At 46.8% G+C, this 25,279-nt stretch overlaps 1 protein-coding gene across 1 annotated transcript in view; it reads left to right on the forward strand.

The window, feature by feature from the left end:
- Positions 1-25,279, forward strand: part of LOC135056050 (WD repeat-containing protein on Y chromosome-like) — a 242,493-nt gene that overhangs the window by 136,036 nt on the left and 81,178 nt on the right. The window contains exons 15-17 of the mRNA XM_063960774.1: positions 695-825; positions 3,006-3,151; positions 13,963-14,180. Of these exons, the coding sequence (XP_063816844.1) occupies positions 695-825; positions 3,006-3,151; positions 13,963-14,180 (495 nt within the window). The remainder of the gene's footprint in view (positions 1-694; positions 826-3,005; positions 3,152-13,962; positions 14,181-25,279) is intronic.

The following is a 25,279-nucleotide window of genomic DNA, read 5'->3' on the forward strand; positions in this document are numbered from 1 at the left end:
CAAATTACCTGACATGCATTAAAGTAGAACTAGGGCAAAGTGCTAGAGATGTGGAAACAAATTCAGGTGTCTGTAATGAAAAGTAAACCAATTGCTCAGTATCACTTTATATTTTAACAGCAGTGCAGTGTGAGGGTTAATACTGAACCAACGCACTCTTTTTTACTTCATAATGGGTACATTGTCCATTAAGAATTGCCTATTTCAAAAGAGCAAACCCAACACCATTTTATAGTCAAGTCATTCTGGGCAGTGGAGTTCTGGAATATTATTACTCTTAGAGAGAGTAATCACTATTACTCTGCGCTGCGTTCGTCATGCACCGGGTCCGGTGGCTTGCTTCACTCACCGCAGGTTCTATTCCCACTGGGTTGGTGGCGTCGTCCCACCAGCCGAGTGGGAATAAAGAACATTTGTCAGGATTTTGGGCATTGGGAACTCACCGGGTGTCGGAATTCTGGCGTCGGTCTCCTGAACGCCAGAATCCCGGCAGCCGGTATATTGACTGCATCTCAGAGGTGCCCCCGGGATTGAAGACAAAGTACTGTAGAGAAGATCACAGGCAAGAAGCCAAAATAAAACGTATAGATCCCTTTGTGGGGCACTCTTTTTTATTATTTTATATGTGATAGGTTATTATTTATTGATTACTTTTTGAATATTGCGAAATAAAAAGGTCTACCTTTACTAACAGGTGTTACCCGCCGGTGGACAAAGTCTATTTTCTGCAACATCGCACAGCTCAGAAAGATGCAGCTATTCTTATCAGCTCCGAGGCTGGAATCCTGCGCTGGTGGAGCATCTTTACTCATCACAGAAAGTTTAGTACGTTGTAATAATTGATTGAAAATCTGCATATAAAGCTTAATTCATGGTCGCATCACAAACGCGATGGTACCGCCGTGTGGATGCGCAGGTTCCGACCTGCACATGCACGCGCAGTTAATGCGGTTGGCCCACAGGCAGAGGCATTGTGAGGTGGATGGGGGGCGGCGATGAAGCGCTATCGGGAGGAGCGGGGGAAACGGGCATGTCGGCAGCATTTTCAGGGCAGCTGCTTGTCATCACATGCAGCCGCTCCGATCAAAAAAATTGCGGCGGAAATCTTGGAAGGAGACTTCCAGAGTTTCTGCGACCACGCTCTAATTGCGGCGCGATCATAATTAGAGTGTCATTGAGGTTGGTGGGCGGCGGATAGCATGCTGGGCAGCCCCCAGCATGCGATTGCACAAGTAGCAGATTCTGCTAAAAAGAAGAATATGCTGCTCTTACTGAATTAGGCACATATTCACTACTACAAAAAGAGGGCAGACGCCTCTTCTGAACATTATTAACATTTAGAAATACCCTTCTGCTTTTAATAGTTTACTGTTTATAACTTAATTTTGTTATTGCGTTCACATATTAGAGTATATGGTTTATAGGGACTTGGGGGTCTATTTACTAAGCCTTGGATGGAGATAAAGTACCAGCCAATCAGCTCCTAACTGCCATGAAACAGGATGTGTTTGAAAAATAACAGTTAGGAGCTGATTGGCTGGTACTTTATCTCCATCCAAGGCTTAGTAAAGAGACCCCTTGATTTCAGAGTTTCTCATTCTTGAGAAATTCCTTTTAGACTTTTATACTACTTTGCACTGAAAGGACACACCAGTACCAACATCTTCTCAGGATGCCCAATGACTTTGCTGCTGCAAGAGTACTAGTAGTAGCAGCATGAAACCCAGTCTCAGCTGTGCCTAGTCTCCAGGCTCTGGCGTATGATTGTAACCACAGCTCCCAACTCTTGATCAGCCATATAAAAAAACAGCTGCACTCACAAAATTCAAAGGGGTCCCAATGAAAGTTCTACTAAACTTACACCTCTTTCAGACCGCCAGCTATGAACACAGGTTATTGGCACATGATCTCGCATAACCCGTGTTCATGTGCTGTCTGAAAGGTGACAGGGTTGAAATACCGGGTCGAGTGACCCGGTATTCTAACTCGGCTAGCGAGCAGGGTTAAACACGTGTTCAACCCGCCTGGCAGTGCTGTGTGAACGGGAGCCGGGTCAATGCAACCCGTTTCCCGTTCACTGTGTGTGGATGGATGGAGCTTGGAGATCATGTGATGCTCCCGTGTCAGGCTCCCGGGTGCGACCTGCCTCAGGCGGTCTGAAAGGGGTATTACAAATATCTTTATTGAGGTTCTAGAAATGTCCCTCCTGGTCTGACAGTAGCCTAGGATATTGTCAGATCTGCAAACCTGTTTTTAGTACCTTAAAAACAGATGTTTCTGGACTTATTGTCCTGTGGGCTCCTTCTCTTGGTGTAAGTGTAGATGTACAGAATCTTTCTGTACAGTTATATATTCAGCAAATTACCACCGTATTTATCAATTTACCATAATCCCTCTATCGCCTCTCAAACCCTACCCTTACCCCTTCCATACTTCCACTAATACCCTCATTACACAACTTTGTGGTTTGTCAGATATGATTGTGTTGTCCCAAAATATTATTTTATTCCATAGCCTTCACACAAAGAAATACATTTATTTGAGTATATGTTTTCTCCTGCGATAGAAAAACTTGATTAAAGGAAATTGTACAGTTTATAATGACTAATAATGAGAATCTGCTCATAAAAAGGGGCGTGCAAAAATGCTATAGGCAGAGTTTATGCAAGATGCTTGTAAACAGCTCAGACCCTAGATTTTATGGAACATTGAGTTTTACACATCACGAGGTCTCAGGATCAATACTCCTGTAATGTCCTATCATGTCCTGAGGGTGCTGAGAACTGTATTCCGGTAACCAAACAGTCCCTGTGCAGGCTTGCCATTTATTAATATATACAGATGTTCACATTGGCATAAAAGAGGAATTTGTACTAGTCTATTATACTAGACATTACAGTATATCATAGATTTGTACATCCAGTTCCACTAATTCCATCTAGATGAGGCTGACTTTAATCCAATCTATTTATGATCCCCAATAATATTTCTACATTTAAATGCAGGTTATTTCTACGCCCCAAGTAATGCAGATGAGTCGGTGTTCGGGTTAACAAGCGATGAGAGTAACAGTGTCCTAGTATCAGGTGATACTGCCGGTTATATCCAAGTTTGGGACATTTCACAGTACGGTTTCCAGGCTACAGACCAGGTAAATAATTCACAAGCAGCATCATAAGCAGCAGCTCCTTCTGCATAGAATGGGAACAAACTTAATAAAAATCACCTTCAAAAGTACCAAGGACAATAGGACATTTATGTAAACTGGTACAAGGAACCTTCTAAATTTGTTTCTGTCATTTTCCTAGTGCAGCTCAGAAAATGAATAAAAGTGTGTAACACCGTCTTTATCCTTAGTTTCCCTAAATGTTCACCACGTACTGTATATTGCCTGCGATAGAGAACATAAATTAGTATTAAATATTAACTGTAGTGTAGACAGTAGACCAGAGACGTGCGGTGAAGTAAATCTTGAAGAGACACTGGCTAGAACCAGAGCCAGATTTACACACAATATATGAGCCCAAGGGTACATGTGGGTATTATACACAGGTGCAGCAGTATATACATGTGGGTATTATACACAGGTGCAGCAGTATATACATGTGGGCATTATACACAGGTGCAGCAGTATATACATGTGGGCGTTATACACAGGTGCAGCAGTATATATTGCTGAAAATTTGGTGAGCCTTGATCAGAGATGTGCAGAAAAGATAGACAGGGGAGGTAGTGACTTTTTACTCCAGAGTTTTGACACAATTTGAGTGATTTCCAGTCGATGTTCCTGGGCGGTAACAGTAGGATGGTCATCCAGACGTGTCACTGACTTGAAACCTGCCCATTGTGTCTTTCGTACTACAACGTAAATGAAGATATAGGAAAATGTATAACTGTGCCTGTCAGGGTTGTTGCTACTTTTAGGCAAACCTACCTTATACACTAGGGGACTGATGCAGGATAGTGGCCATGATTGCTGCTGCATTTAGGGGATAATTCAGAGTTGATCGCAGCAGCAAATTTGTTAGCAGTTGGGCAAAACCATGTGCATTGCAGGGGGGGGGGGGGCAGATATAAAATTTGCTGAGAAAGTTAGATTTGGGTGGGTTATTTTGTTTCTGTGCAGGGTAAATACTGGCTGCTTTATGTTTACACTGCAATATAGATTTCAGTTTGAACACACCCCACCCAAATCTAACTCTCTCTGCACATGTTATATCTGCCCCACCCCCACCCCCCGCAGTGCACATGGTTTTGCCCAACTGCTAGCAAATTTGCTGCTGCGATCAACTCTGAATTAGGCCATAAGTGCAATGTGTATATACAGTTTAACCACTATATAGAGACCTGTATATTTGCATAAGAGTGAGTTTACGGACCATCCCTTCCTCTATCCTTGGTTTCAGAGCTGCCATTGCTGTCTGTGCAAACTTGCACCAGCCTTTTCTCTGATGCAAGACAGAGAGATATCTGCATACACAAAACTTGACATAGGGCCTAATTCAGATCTGTTCGCTCGCTAGCTATTTTTTGCAGCGCTGCGAACAGATAGACGCCGCCTATAGGGGAGTGTAGTTTTGCTTTGCAAGTGTGCAAACGCATGTGCAGCCAAGCAGTACAAAAACAGCTTGTGCAGTTTCTGAGTAGCTCTGACCTTACTCAGCCGCTGCGATCACTTCAGCCTATTCGAGCCTGGAATTGATGTCAGACACCCGCCCTGCAAACGCCTCGACACGCCTACGTTTTTCCAAACACTCCCAGAAAACGGTCAGTTGCCACCCACAAACGCTCACTTCCTGTCAATCTCCTTGCGATCGGCTGTGCAATGGATTCTTCGCTAGAACCAGTGCACAGCTACGATCTGCTTTGTACCCGTACGATGCGCCTGCGCATTGCGGTGCATACGCATGCGCAGTAGTTACTTGATTGCTGCACAGTGAAAAACGCTAGCGAGCGAACAGATCTGAATTAGGCCCATAGGCCCTTATTCAGCTTGGATCACAATAGTCCAGAAATTGCACACGGGTGATTTTTCGGACTACTGCGTAGACTTTCACAGTGCGATTGACAATACATTGTGATAGACGGTGATGGGCGCTGGAGGGGCAGCAACGCAGTGTGTCTGGACCGTTTTGGGGTGGCAGCGAACATACCCAGCCTACTGCCGGGGGGGGGAGTGAGGTTTAGCCGACATGGAGGAGGGTTAAGGTTAGATTGTGAGGGGTGGGGAGGTTAGGTTTAGGCTGCGGAAGGTAGGGATAGGAGGTAGGAGACAAGGGATAGCATAGTAAACTCAACCCTGTTGGGATTTCAGACTTCAGGATGCCGGCATCAGTATTTTGACCGCCAGCATTCCTTCCGGCAGTCATTCATACAGAACCCTGTCACTGGGTATGTCGAAAGTTGCATCACACCAATCACTCCTTTGCACCAGAAGTGTCCCAAATGCCATGTTGGTTGCGAGTTCTGGTAGTAAAAACACAATTGTGCAGTGCTCCAGAATCTGTGTCGTGTTTTACACACAGATAATTCTACATGGTGTCAGAAGATTGGCTGCCATGACTCAGGGTCTCTGATGGTCTGGCAAGGCTGATACTTTTGTCTGTTCAGAGGGGGAGGATAATGCAGATCCAGAGACGCTAAATAAGAAATATGAAGAAATATGCTGTCTCCCATTAGAATGTCATCATGGACAGGTATGCTGTCAGTACAGCCCTGCAAAGCCCCGGTGAGATTATCTAGTCACATGCAGCTACACTCAGACAGCTTGCTAAGAAATGTGAATATGGCACACTCACAAATAAGCTCATCAGAGACAGGCTTGTCTGTGGTACTTACAGTAATGTAACATACATACATACTACATGAGCAGGGCTGGATTCAGGCAGGTGGGGGCCCAGGGGCAATAAAGTTGTAGTGCCCCCACCTCTACACATGCTGTTAAACTCTCCTGATCCTCCCCCTTGTGATTTGCAAAGACTGACACACACCCACAACCCATATACAAACCCCCCCTCCCTACCTAGATGATCATCTGTCTTCCAGACTGCATGTTCAAGGAGCTGGAACTCCGCAAAGACCTGCACTCAGGGGGGGTGAGAGGGTACTAATGACCCAGGCCCAGGTCTGATGGAAGGGCCCAGGTGTGATTGATGTGTCATTTCCCTCAACTTAGTCTATATAAGAAATAATCATTTTATTAAGTGCAAATAGGAAAAAAAACAATTGGTAGCCTGCGGAAATTAACTGTTACTATAAGTTTTACTGAGAAGTTATAGAACTATATATATATATATATATATTTCTCTAACGTCCTAGTGGATGCTGGGGACTCCGAAAGCACCATGGGGAATAGCGGCTCCGCAGGAGACTGGGCACAAAAGTAAAAAGCTTTAGGACTACCTGGTGTGCACTGGCTCCTCCCCCTATGACCCTCCTCCAAGCCTCAGTTAAGATTTTGTGCCCGAACGAGAAGGGTGCAGGCTAGGTGGCTCTCCTGAGCTGCTTAGAGTAAAAGTTTAAATAGGTTTTTTTATTTTCAGTGAGACCTGCTGGCAACAGGCTCACTGCATCGAGGGACTAAGGGGAGAAGAAGCGAACTCACCTGCGTGCAGAGTGGATTGGGCTTCTTAGGCTACTGGACATTAGCTCCAGAGGGACGATCACAGGCCCAGCCATGGATGGGTCCCGGAGCCGCGCCGCCGTCCCCCTTACAGAGCCAGAAGACTGAAGAGGTCCGGAAAATCGGCGGCAGAAGACGTCCTGTCTTCACTAAGGTAGCGCACAGCACCGCAGCTGTGCGCCATTGCTCTCAGCACACTTCACACTCCGGTCACTGAGGGTGCAGGGCGCTGGGGGGGGCGCCCTGAGACGCAATAAAAACACCTTTTTTGGCAAAAAATACATCACATATAGCTCCTGGGGTATATGGATGTATTTAACCCCTGCCTATTTTTACATAAAAAAGCGGGAGAAAGGCCGCCGAAAAAGGGGCGGAGCCTATCTCCTCAGCACACTGGCGCCATTTTTTCCTCACAGCTCCGTTGGAGGAAGGCTCCCTGACTCTCCCCTGCAGTCCTGCACTACAGAAACAGGGTAAAACAAGAGAGGGGGGGCACTAAATTGGCATATAAATATATACAGCAGCTATATTAGGGAAAAACACTTATATAAGGTTATCCCTGTATATATATAGCGCTCTGGTGTGTGCTGGCAAACTCTCCCTCTGTCTCCCCAAAGGGCTAGTGGGGTCCTGTCCTCTATCAGAGCATTCCCTGTGTGTGTGCTGTGTGTCGGTACGTTGTGTCGACATGTATGAGGAGGAAAATGATGTGGAGGCGGAGCAATTGCCTGTGTTAGTGATGTCACCCCCTAGGGAGTCGACACCTGACTGGATGGTCTTCTGGAAAGAATTACGTGATAGTGTCAGCACTTTACAAAAGACTGTTGACGACATGAGACAGCCGGCAAATCAGTTAATACCTGTACAGGCGTCTCAAACACCGTCAGGGGCTCTAAAGCGCCCGTTACTTCAGGTGGTCGACACAGACCCAGACACGGACACTGACTCCAGTGTCGACGGTGAGGAAACAAACGTATTTTCCAGTAGGGCCACACGTTACATGATCACGGCAATGAAGGAGGTTTTGAACATTTCTGATACTACAAGTACCACAAAAAAGGGTATTATGTGGGGTGTGAAAAAACTACCCGTAGTTTTTCCCGAATCAGATGAATTAAATGAGGTGTGTGATGAAGCGTGGGTTTCCCCCGATAAAAAACTGCTAATTTCTAAAAAGTTATTGGCATTATACCCTTTCCCGCCAGAGGTTAGGGCGCGTTGGGAAACACCCCCTAGCGTAGATAAGGCGCTCACACGCTTATCAAAACAAGTGGCGTTACCGTCCCCAGATACGGCCGCCCTCAAGGAACCAGCTGATAGAAAGCTGGAAAATATCCTTAAAAGTATATACACACATACTGGTATTATACTGCGACCAGCAATCGCCTCAGCCTGGATGTGCAGTGCTGGGGTGGCTTGGTCGGATTCCCTGACTGAAAATATTGATACCCTAGACAGGGACAATATACACTGCTCAAAAAAATAAAGGGAACACTAAAATAACACATCCTAGATCTGAATGAATGAAATATTCTTATTAAATACTTTGTTCTTTACATAGTTGAATGTGCTGACAACAAAATCACACAAAAATTATCAATGGAAATCAAATTTATTAACCCATGGAGGTCTGGATTTGGAGTCACCCTCAAAATTAAAGTGGAAAAACACACTACAGGCTGATCCAACTTTAATGTCCTTAAAACAAGTCAAAATGATGCTCAGTAGTGTCTGTGTCCTCCTCGTGCCTGTATGACCTCCCTACAATGCCTGGGCATGCTCCTGATGAGGTGGCGGATGGTCTCCTGAGGGATCTCCTCCCAGACCTGGACTAAAGCATCCGCCAACTCCTGGACAGTCTGTGGTGCAACGTGGCATTGGTGGATGGAGCGAGACATGATGTCCCAGATGTGCTTAATTGGATTCAGGTCTGGGGAACGGGCGGGCCAGTCCATAGCATCAATGCCTTCGTCTTGCAGGAACTGCTGACACATTCCAGCCACATGAGGTCTAGCATTGTCTTGCATTAGGAGAAACCCAGGGCCAACCGCACCAGCATATGGTTTTACAAGGGGTCTGAGGATCTCATCTCGGTACCTAATGGCAGTCAGGCTACCTCTGGCGAGCACATGGAGGGCTGTGCGGCCCCCCAAAGAAATGCCACCCCACACCATTACTGACCCACTGCCAAACCTGTCATGCTGGAGGATGTTGCAGGCAGCAGAACGTTCTCCTTGGCGTCTCCAAGCTCTATCACGTCTGTCACATGTGCTCAGTGAGAACCTGCATTCATCTGTGAAGAGCACAGGGCGCCAGTGGCGAATTTGCAATCTTGGTGTTCTCTGGCAAATGCCAAACGTTCTGCACAGTGTTGGGCTGTAAGCACAACCCCCACCTGTGGGCGTCGGGCCCTCATACCACCCTCATGGAGTCTGTTTCTGATTGTTTGAGTAGACACATGCACATTTGTGGCTTACTGGAGGTCATTTTGCAGGGCTCTGGCAGTGTTTCTCCTGTTCCTCCTTGCACAAAGGCGGAGGTAGCGGTCCTGCTGCTGGGTTGTTGCCCTCCTACGACCTCCTCCACATCTCCTGATGTACTGGCCTGTCTCCTGGTAGCGCCTCCATGCTCTGGACACTACGCTGACAGACACAGCAAACCTTCTTGCCACAGCTCGCATTGATGTGCCATCCTGGATGAGCTGCACTACCTGAGCCACTTGTGTGGGTTGTAGGGAGGTCATACAGGCAAGTGGAGGCCACACACAGTACTGAGCCTCATTTTGACTTGTTTTAAGGACATTACATCAAAGTTGGATCAGCCTGTAGTGTGTTTTTCCACTTTAATTTTGAGGGTGACTCCAAATCCAGACCTCCATGGGTTAATAAATTTTGATTTCCATTGATAATTTTTGTGTGATTTTGTTGTCAGCATATTCAACTATGTAAAGAACAAAGTATTTAATAAGAATATTTCATTCATTCAGATCTAGGATGTGTTATTTTAGTGTTCCCTTTATTTTTTTGAGCAGTGTATTATTGACTATAGAGCATTTAAAGGATGCATTTCTATATATGCGAGATGCACAGAGGGATATTTGCACTCTGGCATCAAGAGTAAGTGCGATGTCCATTTCTGCCAGAAGAGGATTATGGACACGACAGTGGTCAGGTGATGCGGATTCCAAACGGCATATGGAAGTATTGCCGTATAAAGGGGAGGAGTTATTTGGGGTCGGTCTATCGGACCTGGTGGCCACGGCAACGGCTGGAAAATCCACCTTTTTACCCCAAGTCACCTCGCAGCAGAAAAAGATACCGTCTTTTCAGGCTCAGTCCTTTCGTCCCCATAAGGGCAAGCGGGCAAAAGGCCACTCATATCTGCCCCGGGGCAGAGGAAGGGGAAAAAGACTGCAGCAGGCAGCCTCTTCCCACGAACAGAAGCCCTCCCCCGCTTCTGCCAAGTCCTCAGCATGACGCTGGGGCCTTACAAGCGGACTCAGGCACGGTGGGGGCCCGTCTCAAGAATTTCAGCGCGCAGTGGGCTCACTCGCAAGTGGACCCCTGGATCCTGCAGGTAGTATCTCAGGGGTACAAATTGGAATTCGAGACGTCTCCCCCTCGCCGGTTCCTGAAGTCTGCTTTACCAACGTCTCCCCCCGACAGGGAGGCGGTATTGGAAGCCATTCACAAGCTGTATTCCCAGCAGGTGATAATCAAGGTACCCCTCCTACAACAGGGAAAGGGGTATTATTCCACGCTGTTTGTGGTACCGAAGCCGGACGGCTCGGTGAGACCCATTTTAAATCTGAAATCCTTGAACACTTACATAAAAAGGTTCAAGTTCAAGATGGAGTCACTCAGTGCAGTGTTAGCGAACCTGGAAGAAGGGGACTATATGGTGTCTCTGGACATCAAGGATGCTTACCTCCATGTCCCAATTTGCCCTTCTCACCAAGGGTACCTCAGGTTTGTGGTACAGAACTGTCACTATCAGTTTCAGACGCTGCCGTTTGGATTGTCCACGGCACCCCGGGTCTTTACCAAGGTAATGGCCGAAATGATGATTCTTCTTCGAAGAAAAGGCGTCTTAATTATCCCTTACTTGGACGATCTCCTGATAAGGGCAAGGTCCAGAGAACAGTTAGAGGTCGGAGTAGCACTATCTCAAGTAGTACTACGACAGCACGGATGGATTCTAAATATTCCAAAATCGCAGCTGATTCCGACGACACGTCTGCTGTTCCTAGGGATGATTCTGGACACAGTACAGAAAAAGGTGTTTCTCCCGGAGGAGAAAGCCAAGGAGTTATCCGACCTAGTCAGGAACCTCCTAAGACCAGGCCAAGTGTCAGTACACCAATGCACAAGGGTCCTGGGAAAGATGGTGGCTTCTTACGAAGCGATTCCATTCGGCAGATTCCACGCAAGAACTTTTCAGTGGGATCTGCTGGACAAATGGTCCGGATCGCATCTTCAAATGCATCAGCGGATAACCCTGTCTCCAAGGACAAGGGTGTCTCTCCTGTGGTGGTTACAGAGTGCTCATCTCCTAGAGGGCCGCAGATTCGGCATTCAGGATTGGGTCCTGGTGACCACGGATGCCAGCCTGAGAGGCTGGGGAGCAGTCACACAGGGAAGAAATTTCCAAGGCTTGTGGTCAAGCATGGAAACGTCACTTCACATAAATATCCTGGAACTAAGGGCCATTTACAATGCCCTAAGTCAGGCAAGACCTCTGCTTCAGGGTCAGCCGGTGTTGATCCAGTCGGACAACATCACGGCAGTCGCCCACGTAAACAGACAGGGCGGCACAAGAAGCAGGAGGGCAATGATGGAAGTGGCAAGGATTCTTCGCTGGGCGGAGAATCATGTGATAGCACTGTCAGCAGTGTTCATTCCGGGAGTGGACAACTGGGAAGCAGACTTCCTCAGCAGACACGATCTTCACCCGGGGGAGTGGGGACTTCACCCAGAAGTCTTCCACATGATTGTGAACCGTTGGAAAAAACCAAAGGTGGACATGATGGCGTCCCGCCTCAACAAAAAACTGGACAGATATTGCGCCAGGTCAAGGGACCCTCAGGCAATAGCTGTGGACGCTCTGGTAACACCGTGGGTGTACCAGTCAGTGTATGTGTTCCCTCCTCTTCCTCTCATACCAAAAGTACTGAGAATCATAAGAAGGAGAGGAGTAAAGACTATACTCGTGGCTCCGGATTGGCCAAGAAGGACTTGGTACCCGGAAATTCAAGAGATGCTCACGGAAGACCCGTGGCCTCTACCTCTAAGAAAGGACCTGCTCCAGCAGGGACCATGTCTGTTCCAAGACTTACCGCGGCTGCGTTTGACGGCATGGCGGTTGAACGCCGGATCCTGAAGGAAAAAGGCATTCCGGATGAAGTCATCCCTACCCTGATCAAAGCCAGGAAGGATGTAACCGTACAACATTATCACCGTATTTGGCGTAAATATGTTGCGTGGTGCGAGGCCAGGAAGGCCCCTACAGAGGAATTTCAACTGGGTCGTTTCCTGCATTTCCTGCAAACAGGACTGTCTATGGGCCTCAAATTAGGGTCCATTAAGGTTCAAATTTCGGCCCTGTCAATATTCTTCCAAAAAGAACTGGCTTCTGTTCCTGAAGTTCAGACGTTTGTCAAGGGAGTACTGCATATACAGCCTCCTTTTGTGCCTCCAGTGGCACCTTGGGATCTCAATGTAGTTTTGGGATTCCTAAAATCACATTGGTTTGAACCACTCACCACTGTGGACTTAAAATATCTCACATGGAAAGTGGTAATGCTATTAGCCCTGGCTTCAGCCAGGCGTGTCTCAGAATTGGCGGCTTTATCCTATAAAAGCCCTTACCTAATTTTTCATACGGACAGGGCAGAATTGAGGACTCGTCCTCAATTTCTCCCTAAGGTGGTTTCAGCTTTTCACTTGAACCAGCCTATTGTGGTGCCTGCGGCTACTAGGGACTTGGAGGATTCCAAGTTGCTGGACGTAGTCAGGGCCCTGAAAATGTATGTTTCCAGGACGGCTGGAGTCAGAAAATCTGATTCGCTGTTTATCCTGTATGCACCCAATAAGCTGGGTGCTCCTGCTTCTAAGCAGACGATTGCTTGTTGGATTTGTAGTACAATTCAGCTTGCACATTCTGTGGCAGGCCTGCCACAACCAAAATCTGTTAAAGCCCATTCCACACGGAAAGTGGGCTCATCTTGGGCGGCTGCCCGAGGGGTCTCGGCTTTACAACTTTGCCGAGCAGCTACTTGGTCAGGGGCAAACACGTTTGCTAAATTCTACAAATTTGATACCCTGGCTGAGGAGGACCTGGAGTTCTCTCATTCGGTGCTGCAGAGTCATCCGCACTCTCCCGCCCGTTTGGGAGCTTTGGTATAATCCCCATGGTCCTTTCGGAGTCCCCAGCATCCACTAGGACGTTAGAGAAAATAAGAATTTACTTACCGATAATTCTATTTCTCATAGTCCGTAGTGGATGCTGGGTGCCCATCCCAAGTGCGGTTTGTCTGCATTACTTGTACATAGTTATTGTTACAAAATCGGGTTATTGTTGTTGTGAGCCATCTTTTCAGAGGCTCCTTCTGTTATCATGCTGTTAACTGGGTTCAGATCACAAGTTGTACGGTGTGATTGGTGTGGCTGGTATGAGTCTTACCCGGGATTCAAAATCCTTCCTTATTGTGTACGCTCGTCCGGGCACAGTATCCTAACTGAGGCTTGGAGGAGGGTCATAGGGGGAGGAGCCAGTGCACACCAGGTAGTCCTAAAGCTTTTTACTTTTGTGCCCAGTCTCCTGCGGAGCCGCTATTCCCCATGGTCCTTTCGGAGTCCCCAGCATCCACTACGGACTATGAGAAATAGAATTATCGGTAAGTAAATTCTTATTATATATATATATATATATATATATAATACTATAAAACAATAATCTATGGAAGGGTTTACCATTGTATAGAACACCAATAAGGGGGTAATTCCAAGTTGATCGCAGCAGGATTTTTTTTTAGCAATTGGGCAAAACCATGTGCACTGCAGGGGAGGCAGATATAACATGTGCAGAGAGAGTTAGATTTGGGCGGGGTGTGTTCAATCTGCAATCTAATTTGCAGTGTAAAAATAAAGCAGCCAGTATTTACCCTGCACAGAAACAAAATAACCCACCCAAATCTAACTCTTTCTGCACATGTTATATCTGCCTCCCCTGTAGTGCACATGGTTTTGCCCAATTGCTAAAAAAAATCCTGCTGCGATCAACTTGGAATTACCCCCATACCTCTAACCCAATCTAATATCTTTGACTGATTCCTGTTCCAGGAAGAGGAGAAGAGACCACCATTACTCTTCTCCTGGTCTGCACATGACAGCACAGTGGTGGGCATGGAACATTTCATGTTTGGGACAGATCAATTTATCATCAGCGGCTCCTCAGATCGTACAGCCAAGCTCTGGACCTGTGACGGAAAACTTGTGGGCATTTTTGGTCAATCCAAAAATTGGAATCTGAGAAACCCGTCAACATTCCTGCATAACACGTAAGACTAATCATTTATTTTGATGTCATTGACAAGGACTCCAGACCTTCGCAAGGCACAACTAATGCTTAGAGCTATTTCCAAAGGTCTCACCAATGGAGTTTGCGTGACATACTCCATGTTAAAAAATATTGATAGAACCTGTAGGTGGACTAATATTGATTAGTCCACCTGTTTTCCTTTAAGAAGATTCACAAACCATGTCCTTTCAGAGAAACAAGTTGGGCATATTAATCAACAATTTATTTACTAATATAATGTGAAATGGGGTGTTTTCACACCCTTTTCACAGTATTTTAGTTTCACTTAAATGTATTAAAGGACTTTTGGAGTCCAGAGTCTGCACCGGGTGTCACTGCTACCAGTGATGTCTCTGGCTCTGACTGCATGCTCGGTCAGCTCTGAACTCTCTGCTGGGCCACAAGTGCGATCTGTAGCCATTGGCTACAATAGGCTAACGCCATTTTCAGGTGAACAATATCGGGAATGCTTCGCATTCTGGATAGTGGTAAATAAACCTATGGGGGATGCGGATGTGGATGAGGGCAGCAATGGAGGGATCGCAACAGCTATTGGAGATTTCTACTGCTGTCCCTCCTACAGTTCAGGAGATACCTAATATTTGCGGCTAATCCATGAAAGCGGGTGTTTTCGGGGATACAGCCACAAATATACTTTGATTAATGGGCCCCATAGTCTGAGCTGCTATACAAAGTCCCATTCTGATATGTGATTACTTTCCATGAAACTTCCACATGTCAAAATGTCTCTTAACTTTAATAATTAAGTTAAGACATAAATAAGAAATGGAGACATATTTTAGGACGCATAAACATTTAATTTAATAATATGGTTGGTTTTTGAAGTGGGAGGGTTGTACTTTCATGTGGGACAGGCACTTTTGCGCAGTGCACCTGTACAGATCATTCTACCGCTCCACACACCTGGTGCAGCTGTAGTTTGCATCTGCTGAGAAAAGAGGGTAGGAGCCAGTGGCGTAAGTTTGTCCCAGTTGTCTGGAGGCAAGAAAAATATCGGTGTCCCCCCGCTATGTGGATATATATATATATATATATATATATATATATATATAAAATTTGCTCCTGCATAGCAAGCCTACAGAATCAAACTATATGAAGCTACTACAAAACCATTGCTTTAGGAGATCTATGTAGGGGTCCAGCCACACCCTACATAGATCTGCTCAGTCACTCACAATGCTGATTATTTCTCTGACAATTAATTTGCAAGTGTCATATCCAGGATTAGAATCCACAACCTTTTACACTGGTAGCATGCATCTTACTGATGGAGATATCTGCTATTGCATAGGAAGTATGAGAATTCTAACAACATGAAGTTACTTGTAATTGTCAGAGAAATAACTTCATATAGTTAGAATTCTCATGCTTCCTTTATAGGAGCAAATAGCTTCATCAGTAAAAAATTTAGACCCTATTGTATAACCCAGATACATGGTAACTAAAGTTTAAACGCGGTCCTCAAGGCACCCCAACAGTTCATTTTTCTGTATATCAATGTTTGGCCACAGGTGACCTAAGAAATACATCAGTCAATTTGAATAAACCATCTGTGCTGAGCAGGGACTGGCTGCCAACTTTTAGCCTAGGTGGCAGGTCTAGAGCACTGGTCCATAAATAAAGGCTCATCATTAAATTGCATGAAGACAGACCGGACACCGCCACTGCATAGTACACATGCAGAAGTAATGGATACATTTTAAGATTAGAATGTCGTACAGTAGGTGAAACAAATAATGCCCTGCAGAGGCGGATTTAGACCACATGGGGCCCTAAGCAAGACACCGATTTGGGGCCCCCTTCCTCAAACAATCCATAGCACTATAACCTGTCATCACCACCCCGATACAAACGGGTGTGGTATGCTTATTTATATAGTGTAAATTATATACTGAATGTTTGGGTGTGTATAGGGTTACCGGTGCCCGCGATCCCGGTGGTCAGCATCCCAACACCGGGATCTCATCCACAGATTGCCGGGGGAGGGGAGGAATGGGGGGGCGTTGGCAACAAGCCCCTTGCGGGTTCAGGGGCAACCTGCGGTCACCACGTGTTCTATTCTCACTCTGTGGGAGTCGTGGACACCCACGAGTGAGAATAGTCCCTGTTGGTGGACATGCCGACCGTCAGGATTGTGAGGGTGTGGGATGTAGGGGAGGTATTGTGACCAGCGGTTTCCTGATCGCCGGTCACATAACTGCATCCCATACAAACAGCTAAAATGTTCAATGTCACATATGTCCATTCAATTACATAGAATAAATCCAATCAATGTAGCTGTAAGATACTTTCTCTATCGTCCTAAGTGGATGCTGGGGTTCCTGAAAGGACCATGGGGAATAGCGGCTCCGCAGGAGACAGGGCACAAAAAAGTAAAGCTTTTACCAGATCAGGTGGTGTGCACTGGCTCCTCCCCCTATGACCCTCCTCCAGACTCCAGTTAGATTTTGTGCCCGAACGAGAAGGGTGCAATCTAGGTGGCTCTCCTAAAGAGCTGCTTAGAGAAAGTTTAGCTTAGGTTTTTTACTTTACAGTGAGTCCTGCTGGCAACAGGATCACTGCAACGAGGGACTTAGGGGAGAAGTAGTGAACTCACCTGCGTGCAGAGTGGATTTGCTGCTTGGCTACTGGACACTAGCTCCAGAGGGACGATCACAGGTACAGCCTGGATGGTCACCGGAGCCGCGCCGCCGGCCCCCTTGCAGACGCTGAAGAGAGAAGAGGTCCAAAATCGGCGGCTGAAGACTCCTGAGTCTTCATAAAGGTAGCGCACAGCACTGCAGCTGTGCGCCATTTTCCTCTCAGCACACTTCACACAACAGTCACTGAGGGTGCAGAGCGCTGGGGGGGGCGCTCTGAGAGGCAAATAAAAACCTTATTAGAGGCAAAAAATACCTCACATATAGCCCACAGAGGCTATATGGAGATATTTAACCCCTGCCTAACTTCAAAAATAGCGGGAGACGAGCCCGCCGTAAAAGGGGCGGGGCCTATCTCCTCAGCACACAGCGCCATTTTCTCTCACAGAAAAGATGGAGAGAAGGCTCCCAGGCTCTCCCCTGCACTGCACTACAGATACAGGGTTAAAACAGAGAGGGGGGGCACTGATTTTGGCGATATTGTATATATATAAAAGATGCTATAAGGGAGAAACACTTATATAAGGTTGTCCCTATATAATTATAGCGTTTTTGGTGTGTGCTGGCAGACTCTCCCTCTGTCTCCCCAAAGGGCTAGTGGGTCCTGTCCTCTGTCAGAGCATTCCCGGTGTGTGTGCTGTGTGTCGGTACGTGTGTGTCGACATGTATGAGGACGATGTTGGTGAGGAGGCGGAGAAATTGCCTGTAATGGTGATGTCACTCTCTAGGGAGTCGACACCGGAATGGATGGCTTATTTAGAGAATTACGTGAGAATGTCAACACGCTGCAAGGTCGGTTGACGACATGAGACGGCCGACAATCTATTAGGACCGGTCCAGGCGTCTCAGAAACACCGTCAGGGGTTTTAAAAACGCCCATTTACCTCAGTCGGTCGACACAGACACAGACACGGACACTGAATACAGTGTCGACGGTGAATAAACAAACGTATTTCTCATTAGGGCCACACGTTAAGGGCAATGAAGGAGGTGTTACGTGTTTCTGATACTACAAGTACCACAAGAAAGGGTATTATGTGGGAGTGAAAAAACTACCTGTAGTTTTTCCTGAATCAGATAAAATAAAATGAAGTGTGTGATGATGCGTAGGGTTACCCCGATAGCAAATATTGGCGTTATACCCTTTCCCGCCAGAAATTAGGGTACATTGGGAAACACCCCTTAGGGTGATAAGGCGCTCACACGCTTATCAAGTGGCGTTACCGTCTCCAGATACGGCCGCCCTCAAGGAGCCAGCTGATAGGAAGCTGGAAAAATATCCTAAAAAGTATATACACACATACGGTGGTTATACTGCGACCAGCGATCGCCATCAGCCTGGAGATGCAGTGCTGGGTTGGCTTGGTCGGTTTCCCTGACTGAAAATATTTTATTCATGTAGAGCATTTAATAGGATGCATTCTATATATATGTATGTGAGATGCACAGAGGGATATTTGCTCTCTGGCATCAAGATAAGTGCGTTGTCCATATCTCCCAGAAGATGTCAGGGACACGACAGTGGTCAGGTGATACAGATCCCATACGGCAGATGGAAGTATTGCTGTATAAAGGGAAGGAGTTATTTGGGGGTCGGTCCATCGGACCTGGGGACCACAGCAACAGCTGGGAAATCCAACCTTTTTTACCCCAAGTTACATCTCAGCTAAAAAAGACACCGTCTTTTCAGCCTCAATCTTTCCTTTCCCATGAGGGCATGCAGGCAAAAGGCCAGTCATATCTGCCCAGACATAGAGGTAAGGGAAGTAGACTGCAGCAGGCAGCCCTTTCCCAGGAAAAGAAGCCCTCCACCGCGTCTGCCAAGTCCTCAGCATGACGCTGGGGCCGTGCAAGCGGACTCAAGGTGGGGGGGTAGTCTCAAGAGTCTCAGGGCGCAGTGGGATCACTCGCAAGTTGACCCCTAGATCGTACGAGTATTATCCCAGGGGTAAAGATTGGAGAGTCGAGACATCTTCTCCTCGCAGGTTCCTGAAGTCTGCTTTACCAACGGCTCCCTCCGACAGGGAGGCAGCATTGGAAACAATTCACAAGCTGTATATCCAGCAGGTGATAATCAAAGTACCCCTCCTACGACAAGGAAAAGGGTATTATTTTTCCACACTATATTGTGGTACTGAAGCCAGACGGCTTGGTGACACATAGTCTAAATCTAATATGTTTTGAACACTTACATAAAAGGTTCAAATCGAGATAAAGTCACTCAGAGCAGTGATAGCGAACCGGAAAAAAGGGGACTATATGGTGTCCCTGGACATCAAGGATTACCTCCATGTCCAAATTTTTTCCTTCTCATCAAGGGTACCTCTGGTTCGTGGTACAGAACTGTCAATATCAGTTTCAGACGATGCCGTTTGAATTATCCACGGCACCCCGGGCCTTTTTACCAAGGTAATGGCCGAAAAGATGTTTCTTCAAAGAAAAAAGGCATCTAAATTATCCCTTACTTGCACGACCTAAAAAGGGCAAGTTCCAGAGAACAGTTGGAGGTCGGAAGAGCACTATCTAAAGTAGTTCTTCGACGGCACGACTGGATTCTAAATATTCCAAGAATCGCAGCTGTTTTCCGACGATACGTCTGCTGTTCCTAGGGATGATTCTGGACACGGTTCAGAAAAAGGTTTTTCTTCCCGAGAAAAAAGCCAAGGAGTTATCCGACCTGTCAGGAACCTCCTAAAACCAGGAAAGGTGTCTGTACATCAATGCACAAGAGTCCTGGGAAAAATGGTGGCTTTTTACGAAGCAATTCCATTCGGCAGATTCCATGCAACAATTTTCCAAAGGGATCTGTTGGACAAATGGTCAGGGTCGCATCCTCAGATGCACCTGCGAATAACCCTGTCGCCAAGGACAAGGGTATATCTTCTGTGGTGGTTGCAAAAGGCTCATCTATTGGAGGGCCGCAGATTCGGCATACAGGATTTGATCCTGGTGACCACGGACGCCAGCCTGAGAGGTTGGGGAGCAGTCACACAAGGAAGAAACTTCCAGGGGGTATGGACGAACCTGGAAAAGTCTCTTCACATAAACATTCTGGTACTAAGAGCAATCTAAAATGCTCTAAGCCAGGCGGAACCACTCCTGCAAGGAAAACCGGTGTTGATTCAGTCGGACAACATCACGGCGGTCGCCCATGTAAACAGACAGGGCGGCACAAGAAGCAGGAGTGCAATGGCAGAAGCTGCCAAGATTCTTCGCTGGGCGGAGAATCACGTAATAGCACTGTCAGCAGTGTTCTTCCCGGGCGTGGAAACTGGGAAGCAGACTTCCTCAGCAGACACGATATTCACCCGGGAGAGGGGGGTCTTCATCCAGAAGTCTTCCACATGCTAATAAACTGTTGGGAAAGACCAATGGTAGACATGATGGCGTCTCGCCTCAACAAGAAACTGGACAAGTATTGCGCCAGGTCAAGAGATCCACAGGCAATAGCTGTGGACGCACTGGTAACACCTTGGGTGTACAAATCAGTATATGTGTTTCCTCCTCTGCCTCTCATACCAAAGGTATTGAAGATTATACGGTGAAGAGGAGTAAGAACAATACTAGTGGCTCCGGATTGGCCAAGAAGGACTTGGTACCCGGAACTTCAAGAGTTGGTCACGGACGACCCGTGCCCTCTACTTCTGAGAAGGGACCTGCTACAACAGGGTCCCTGTCTCTTTCAAGACTTACCGCGGCTGCGTTTGACGGCATGGCGGTTGAACGCCAGATCCTAAAAGGGAAAGGCATTCCAGAAGAAGTCATTCCTACCTTGATTAAGGCAAGGAAGGAAGTCACCGCGAAACATTATCACCGCATTTGGCGAAAATATGTCGCGTGGTGCGAGGATCGGAGTGTTCCGACGGAGGAATTTCAACTGGGTCGTTTCCTACATTTCCTACAATCAGGATTGTCTATGGGTCTCAAATTGAGATCTATTAAGGTTCAAATTTCGGCCCTGTCAATATTCTTCCAAAAAGAATTGGCCTCAGTTCCTGAGGTACAGACTTTTGTTAAAGGAGTACTGCATATACAGCCTCCTGTGGTGCCTCCGGTGGCACCGTGGGATCTAAATGTAGTTTTAGATTTCCTCAAATCCCATTGGTTTGAACCATTGAAAAAGGTGGATTTTAAATATCTCACATGGAAAGTGACTATGTTACTGGCCCTGGCTTCCGCCAGGAAAGTATCTGAATTGGCGGCTTTATCTTATAAAAGCCCTTATCTAATCTTCCATTCGGATAGGGCAGAACTGAGGACTCGTCCGCATTTTCTCCCTAAGGTGGTATCAGCGTTTCACCTGAACCAACCTATTGTGGTGCCTGCGGCCACTGGCGACTTGGAGGACTCCAAGTTGTTGGACGTTGTCAGAGCCTTAAAAATATACATTTCTAGGACGGCTGAAGTCAGAAAATCTGACTCGCTGTTGATACTATATGCACACAACAAGTTGGGTGCCCCTGCTTCTAAGCAGACGATTGCTCGTTGGATTTGTAACACAATTCAACTTGCTCATTCTGTGGCAGGCCTGCCACAGCCTAAATCTGTTAAGGCCCATTCCACAAGGAAGGTGGGCTCATCTTGGGCGGCTGCCCGAGGGGTCTCGGCATTACAATTCTGCCGAGCAGCTACGTGGTCGGGGGAAAACACGTTTGTAAAATTCTACAAATTTGATACCCTGGCAAAAGAGGACTTGGAATTCTCTCATTCGGTGCTGCAGAGTCATCCGCACTCTCCCGCCCGTTTGGGAGCTTTGGTATAATCCCCATGGTCCTTTCAGGAACCCCAGCATCCACTTAGGACGATAGAGAAAATAAGAATTTACTTACCGATAATTCTATTTCTCGGAGTCCGTAGTGGATGCTGGGCGCCCATCCCAAGTGCGGATTATCTGCAATACTGTACATAGTTATTGTTAACAAATTCGGGTTATATTGTTAAGGAGCCATCTTTAAGAGGCTCTTTCTGTTATCATACTGTTAACTGGGTTTAGATCACAAGTTGTACGGTGTGATTGGTGTGGCTGGTATGAGTCTTACCCGGGATTCAAATTGCCTCCCTTATTGTGTACGCTCGTCCGGGCACAGTACCTAACTGGAGTCTGGAGGAGGGTCATAGGGGGAGGAGCCAGTGCACACCACCTGATCTGGTAAAAGCTTTACTTTTTTGTGCCCTGTCTCCTGCGGAGCCGCTATTCCCCATGGTCCTTTCAGGAACCCCAGCATCCACTACGGACTCCGAGAAATAGAATTATCGGTAAGTAAATTCTTATTATCAAATATAAATACTGCTTTTTACAAATTGTAATGGTCATTGTTTATAAGAAATATTTGCTTGAATAGAAATAATGAAAACAAATTTAAATGGAAAAAAAGAGAAATATACAGTGGAATACATGTTTTAATGCATATTTTGAATTATACCTCCCCTTTAGAATGTAAGCTCTCACGAGTAGGGCCCTCTTCCCTCATGTGCTTATACTTTTCTTACTTTAATAATTCTCAACTGCCAAGATCCCGCAGTTTTTTGGCCACCTGGAACTTATCTCTATGTTGTTTACTGGTGTAGTTATGCTTAGTTACCCTGTACTTGTCCTATATTGTCTTCAACTGTAAGTCACTGTTTTCCTGTTTTGATTATGTGCATATGTACTCTGTAATTGGGCGCTGCGGAACCCTTGTGGCGCCATATAAATAAAGGATAATAATAATAATAATAATAATACCAGAAGGTGCATGAGTGGTTCTCTAAAGGGGATCAATGTACATATGATGTGACATATAGGTGGTCATTCCGAGTTGTTCGCTCGCAAGCGGATTTTAGCAGATTTGCTCATGCTAAGCCGCCGCCTACTGGGAGTGAATCTTAGCATCTTAAAATTGCGAACGATGTATTCGCAATATTGCGATTACACACCTCGTAGCAGTTTCTGAGTAGCTCCAGACTTACTCGGCATCTGCGATCATTTCACTGCTTGTCGTTCCTGGTTTGACGTCACAAACACACCCAGCGTTCGCCCAGACACTCCTCCGTTTCTCCGGCCACTCCCGCGTTTTTTCCAGAAACTGTAGCGTTTTTTCCCACACGCCCATAAAACGGCCTGTTTCCGCCCAGTAACACCCATTTCCTGTCAATCACATTACGATCGCCAGAACGATGAAAAAGCCGTGAGTAAAAATCCTAACTGCATAGCAAATTTACTTGGCGCAGTCGCAGTGCGGACATTGCGCATGCGCATTAAGCGGAAAATCGCTGCGATGCGAAGATTTTTACCGAGCGAACAACTCGGAATGACCCCCATAGTACACTAGTTTTTCAACCTACACTGATAATCACATTAAAAGTAGTCTATTTTACATGAATTTAGCACAGTCTGGATCTCAAAATCTTGACTGTAATATACACATAGGAGGTACCATTACATTGTAGGCGTTGGGTACAGAATCTCAGCGCTTAGAATGCCGGCAGTCAGAAGACGGACAGCGGCATCCTGCATCCGACACTCTGAAGGAAAGTAGACTGACCCACTCCCCCCAACCCTCAGTTCCCACAATCTAACCCTGACCCTTCCTTCTCGCAGTCTAACCCTAACCCCCACCCCGCAGCCACTGCTCGCAAATGCCGACAGTGACTGTTACAACGCAGCCTCATCACCCACCAGACTACCAGGGCTGTGCGGAGCAGGCAGCCCAGGACACTAATAGGTGGTGCAGCCTGGGGGATACATGGCACCCTGCCCCCCGGCCCAGTCCTCCACTGGTTCTGAGCCATGGATATACGTAAAACCTGGACCATTGGGGTGCCTCGAGTTTGACTACTTACCTACTTTTTTAGTCTCCTCTCCAGGAGAAGCCCAGAGAGGAGACACTGCACGTCACATTGGGGGGCGGACCAAACGGTCTCATCATTAGGCCGTGCCCCCAATACTGGAAAACGCAGGCGAATTGCGGGTCCGTGGCAGTGGGCGAAACGTAATGATGTAATGCCAGTCATTTAGCCACGCTTCCTTTCAGCAGTTCTGTGATTGCTGGTAATTAACCATACTTGCCTACTTTGGAAAAACATTTCAGGGAGATGTAAAAGTAACACTTATCAGTACGGACGTGTACTGCTACATCTGAGAGGTGTGTCATAAAAATGACTTACATCCAAATGTAAATGAGCCCCAAAATTAGTAAGATCTACTTGTTGAAGAAAAGACTCATATTTTGCGGAATTTGTTTGTGTATTGTGCTTTACAAAAGGTTCCATATACTGTAAGTGGCCATGAGAAACTTTATTTAAAATGCATGTAGCCATAGGGATCATCGTGTCTTATAACTAATGCAGGGAAATGGCGCTGATGATCCCATTTGAATGTATGTACCTGTGATTTATTTTCCCCCTCCAAGAATGTAACAGCTGCACAATGGGGTTAAGGTGCAATCAGGGAGGTTGCTGGGAGATTGCTTCTATTTCAGGGAGTCTCCTGCAGAATGAGGGAGCATAGGCAAGTATAACTTATCACACCATCCTACCCGCATCACTAGGATGCAGGGTAGCCGCCTACTATTCCAGGGCTGCGGGGGACTACCCCAAAAATCAGTTGTTTCCTGCAGCTTCCGGGAAGGTAGGCAAGTATGGTTTGGAAACCTCTGACATAACCCCTACATTGTGCACCCAGTGTGCTTTGTATATAAGGTCAAATGTATATATTACTACATAAGCCGTCCATTGATTTTATTAACGGCCTCGCCGTCCACCCCCTACCCCCCCCCCCCCCTTTTTCTCCCCAATAACCACTCGGACAACTGAATTGCGATTTAAAAGGTCACAGCCAAATTTATTGATTGGATTAGAATTGGTACTCTATAAGTGGGTGGCGAGAAAGCAGTGCATACCCCCGGCTACAGCCTCCATATTAATTTCTCCTAGATTAAACAACGGGGCGGAACCTAAGTCCCGCCCTTGCGCAAGTTAGCTGAGCGGTACCACTTCCCCTCATTGGCATAGCACCGGTCCACCCTTAAGATGACGACCGTGTCGGCCCTTGAGGCCACGACAAATTCGCCAAGTATCTGGGGAAGTGCCGGCCAACCGACGTTGCGCTACTACAGACCGCCGAGGAGCACTGCTTGCCGCGCCTGCTGGACCTCTTTTGCCAGACCATTCCTAAAGCCAGAATTGGCCTGACGTTGCCTCCACCGGGCGCACTTAATTTCAATTCCAGTTACCTCACCCTCGCCCTGGTGATGCTGAAAACTCTGGACTGGCCTTTCGGTGCCACCACCGACATGACTAATTAACCATTCACTACCCAACTACGAGGGCCTCTTGCCCTATCATTTGGGCGGGCGGGTGGGTGCCTTCTTGGATCCTTAATCAGCAATGAAAGAGGGAGCCTGCCTGGCCTTCCTGGTCTTTTGTACCTCCCAGGTAA

The sequence above is a fragment of the Pseudophryne corroboree genome, chromosome 3, assembly GCF_028390025.1.
Source record: "Pseudophryne corroboree isolate aPseCor3 chromosome 3, aPseCor3.hap2, whole genome shotgun sequence".
Classification (NCBI taxonomy): Eukaryota; Metazoa; Chordata; class Amphibia; order Anura; family Myobatrachidae; genus Pseudophryne; species Pseudophryne corroboree.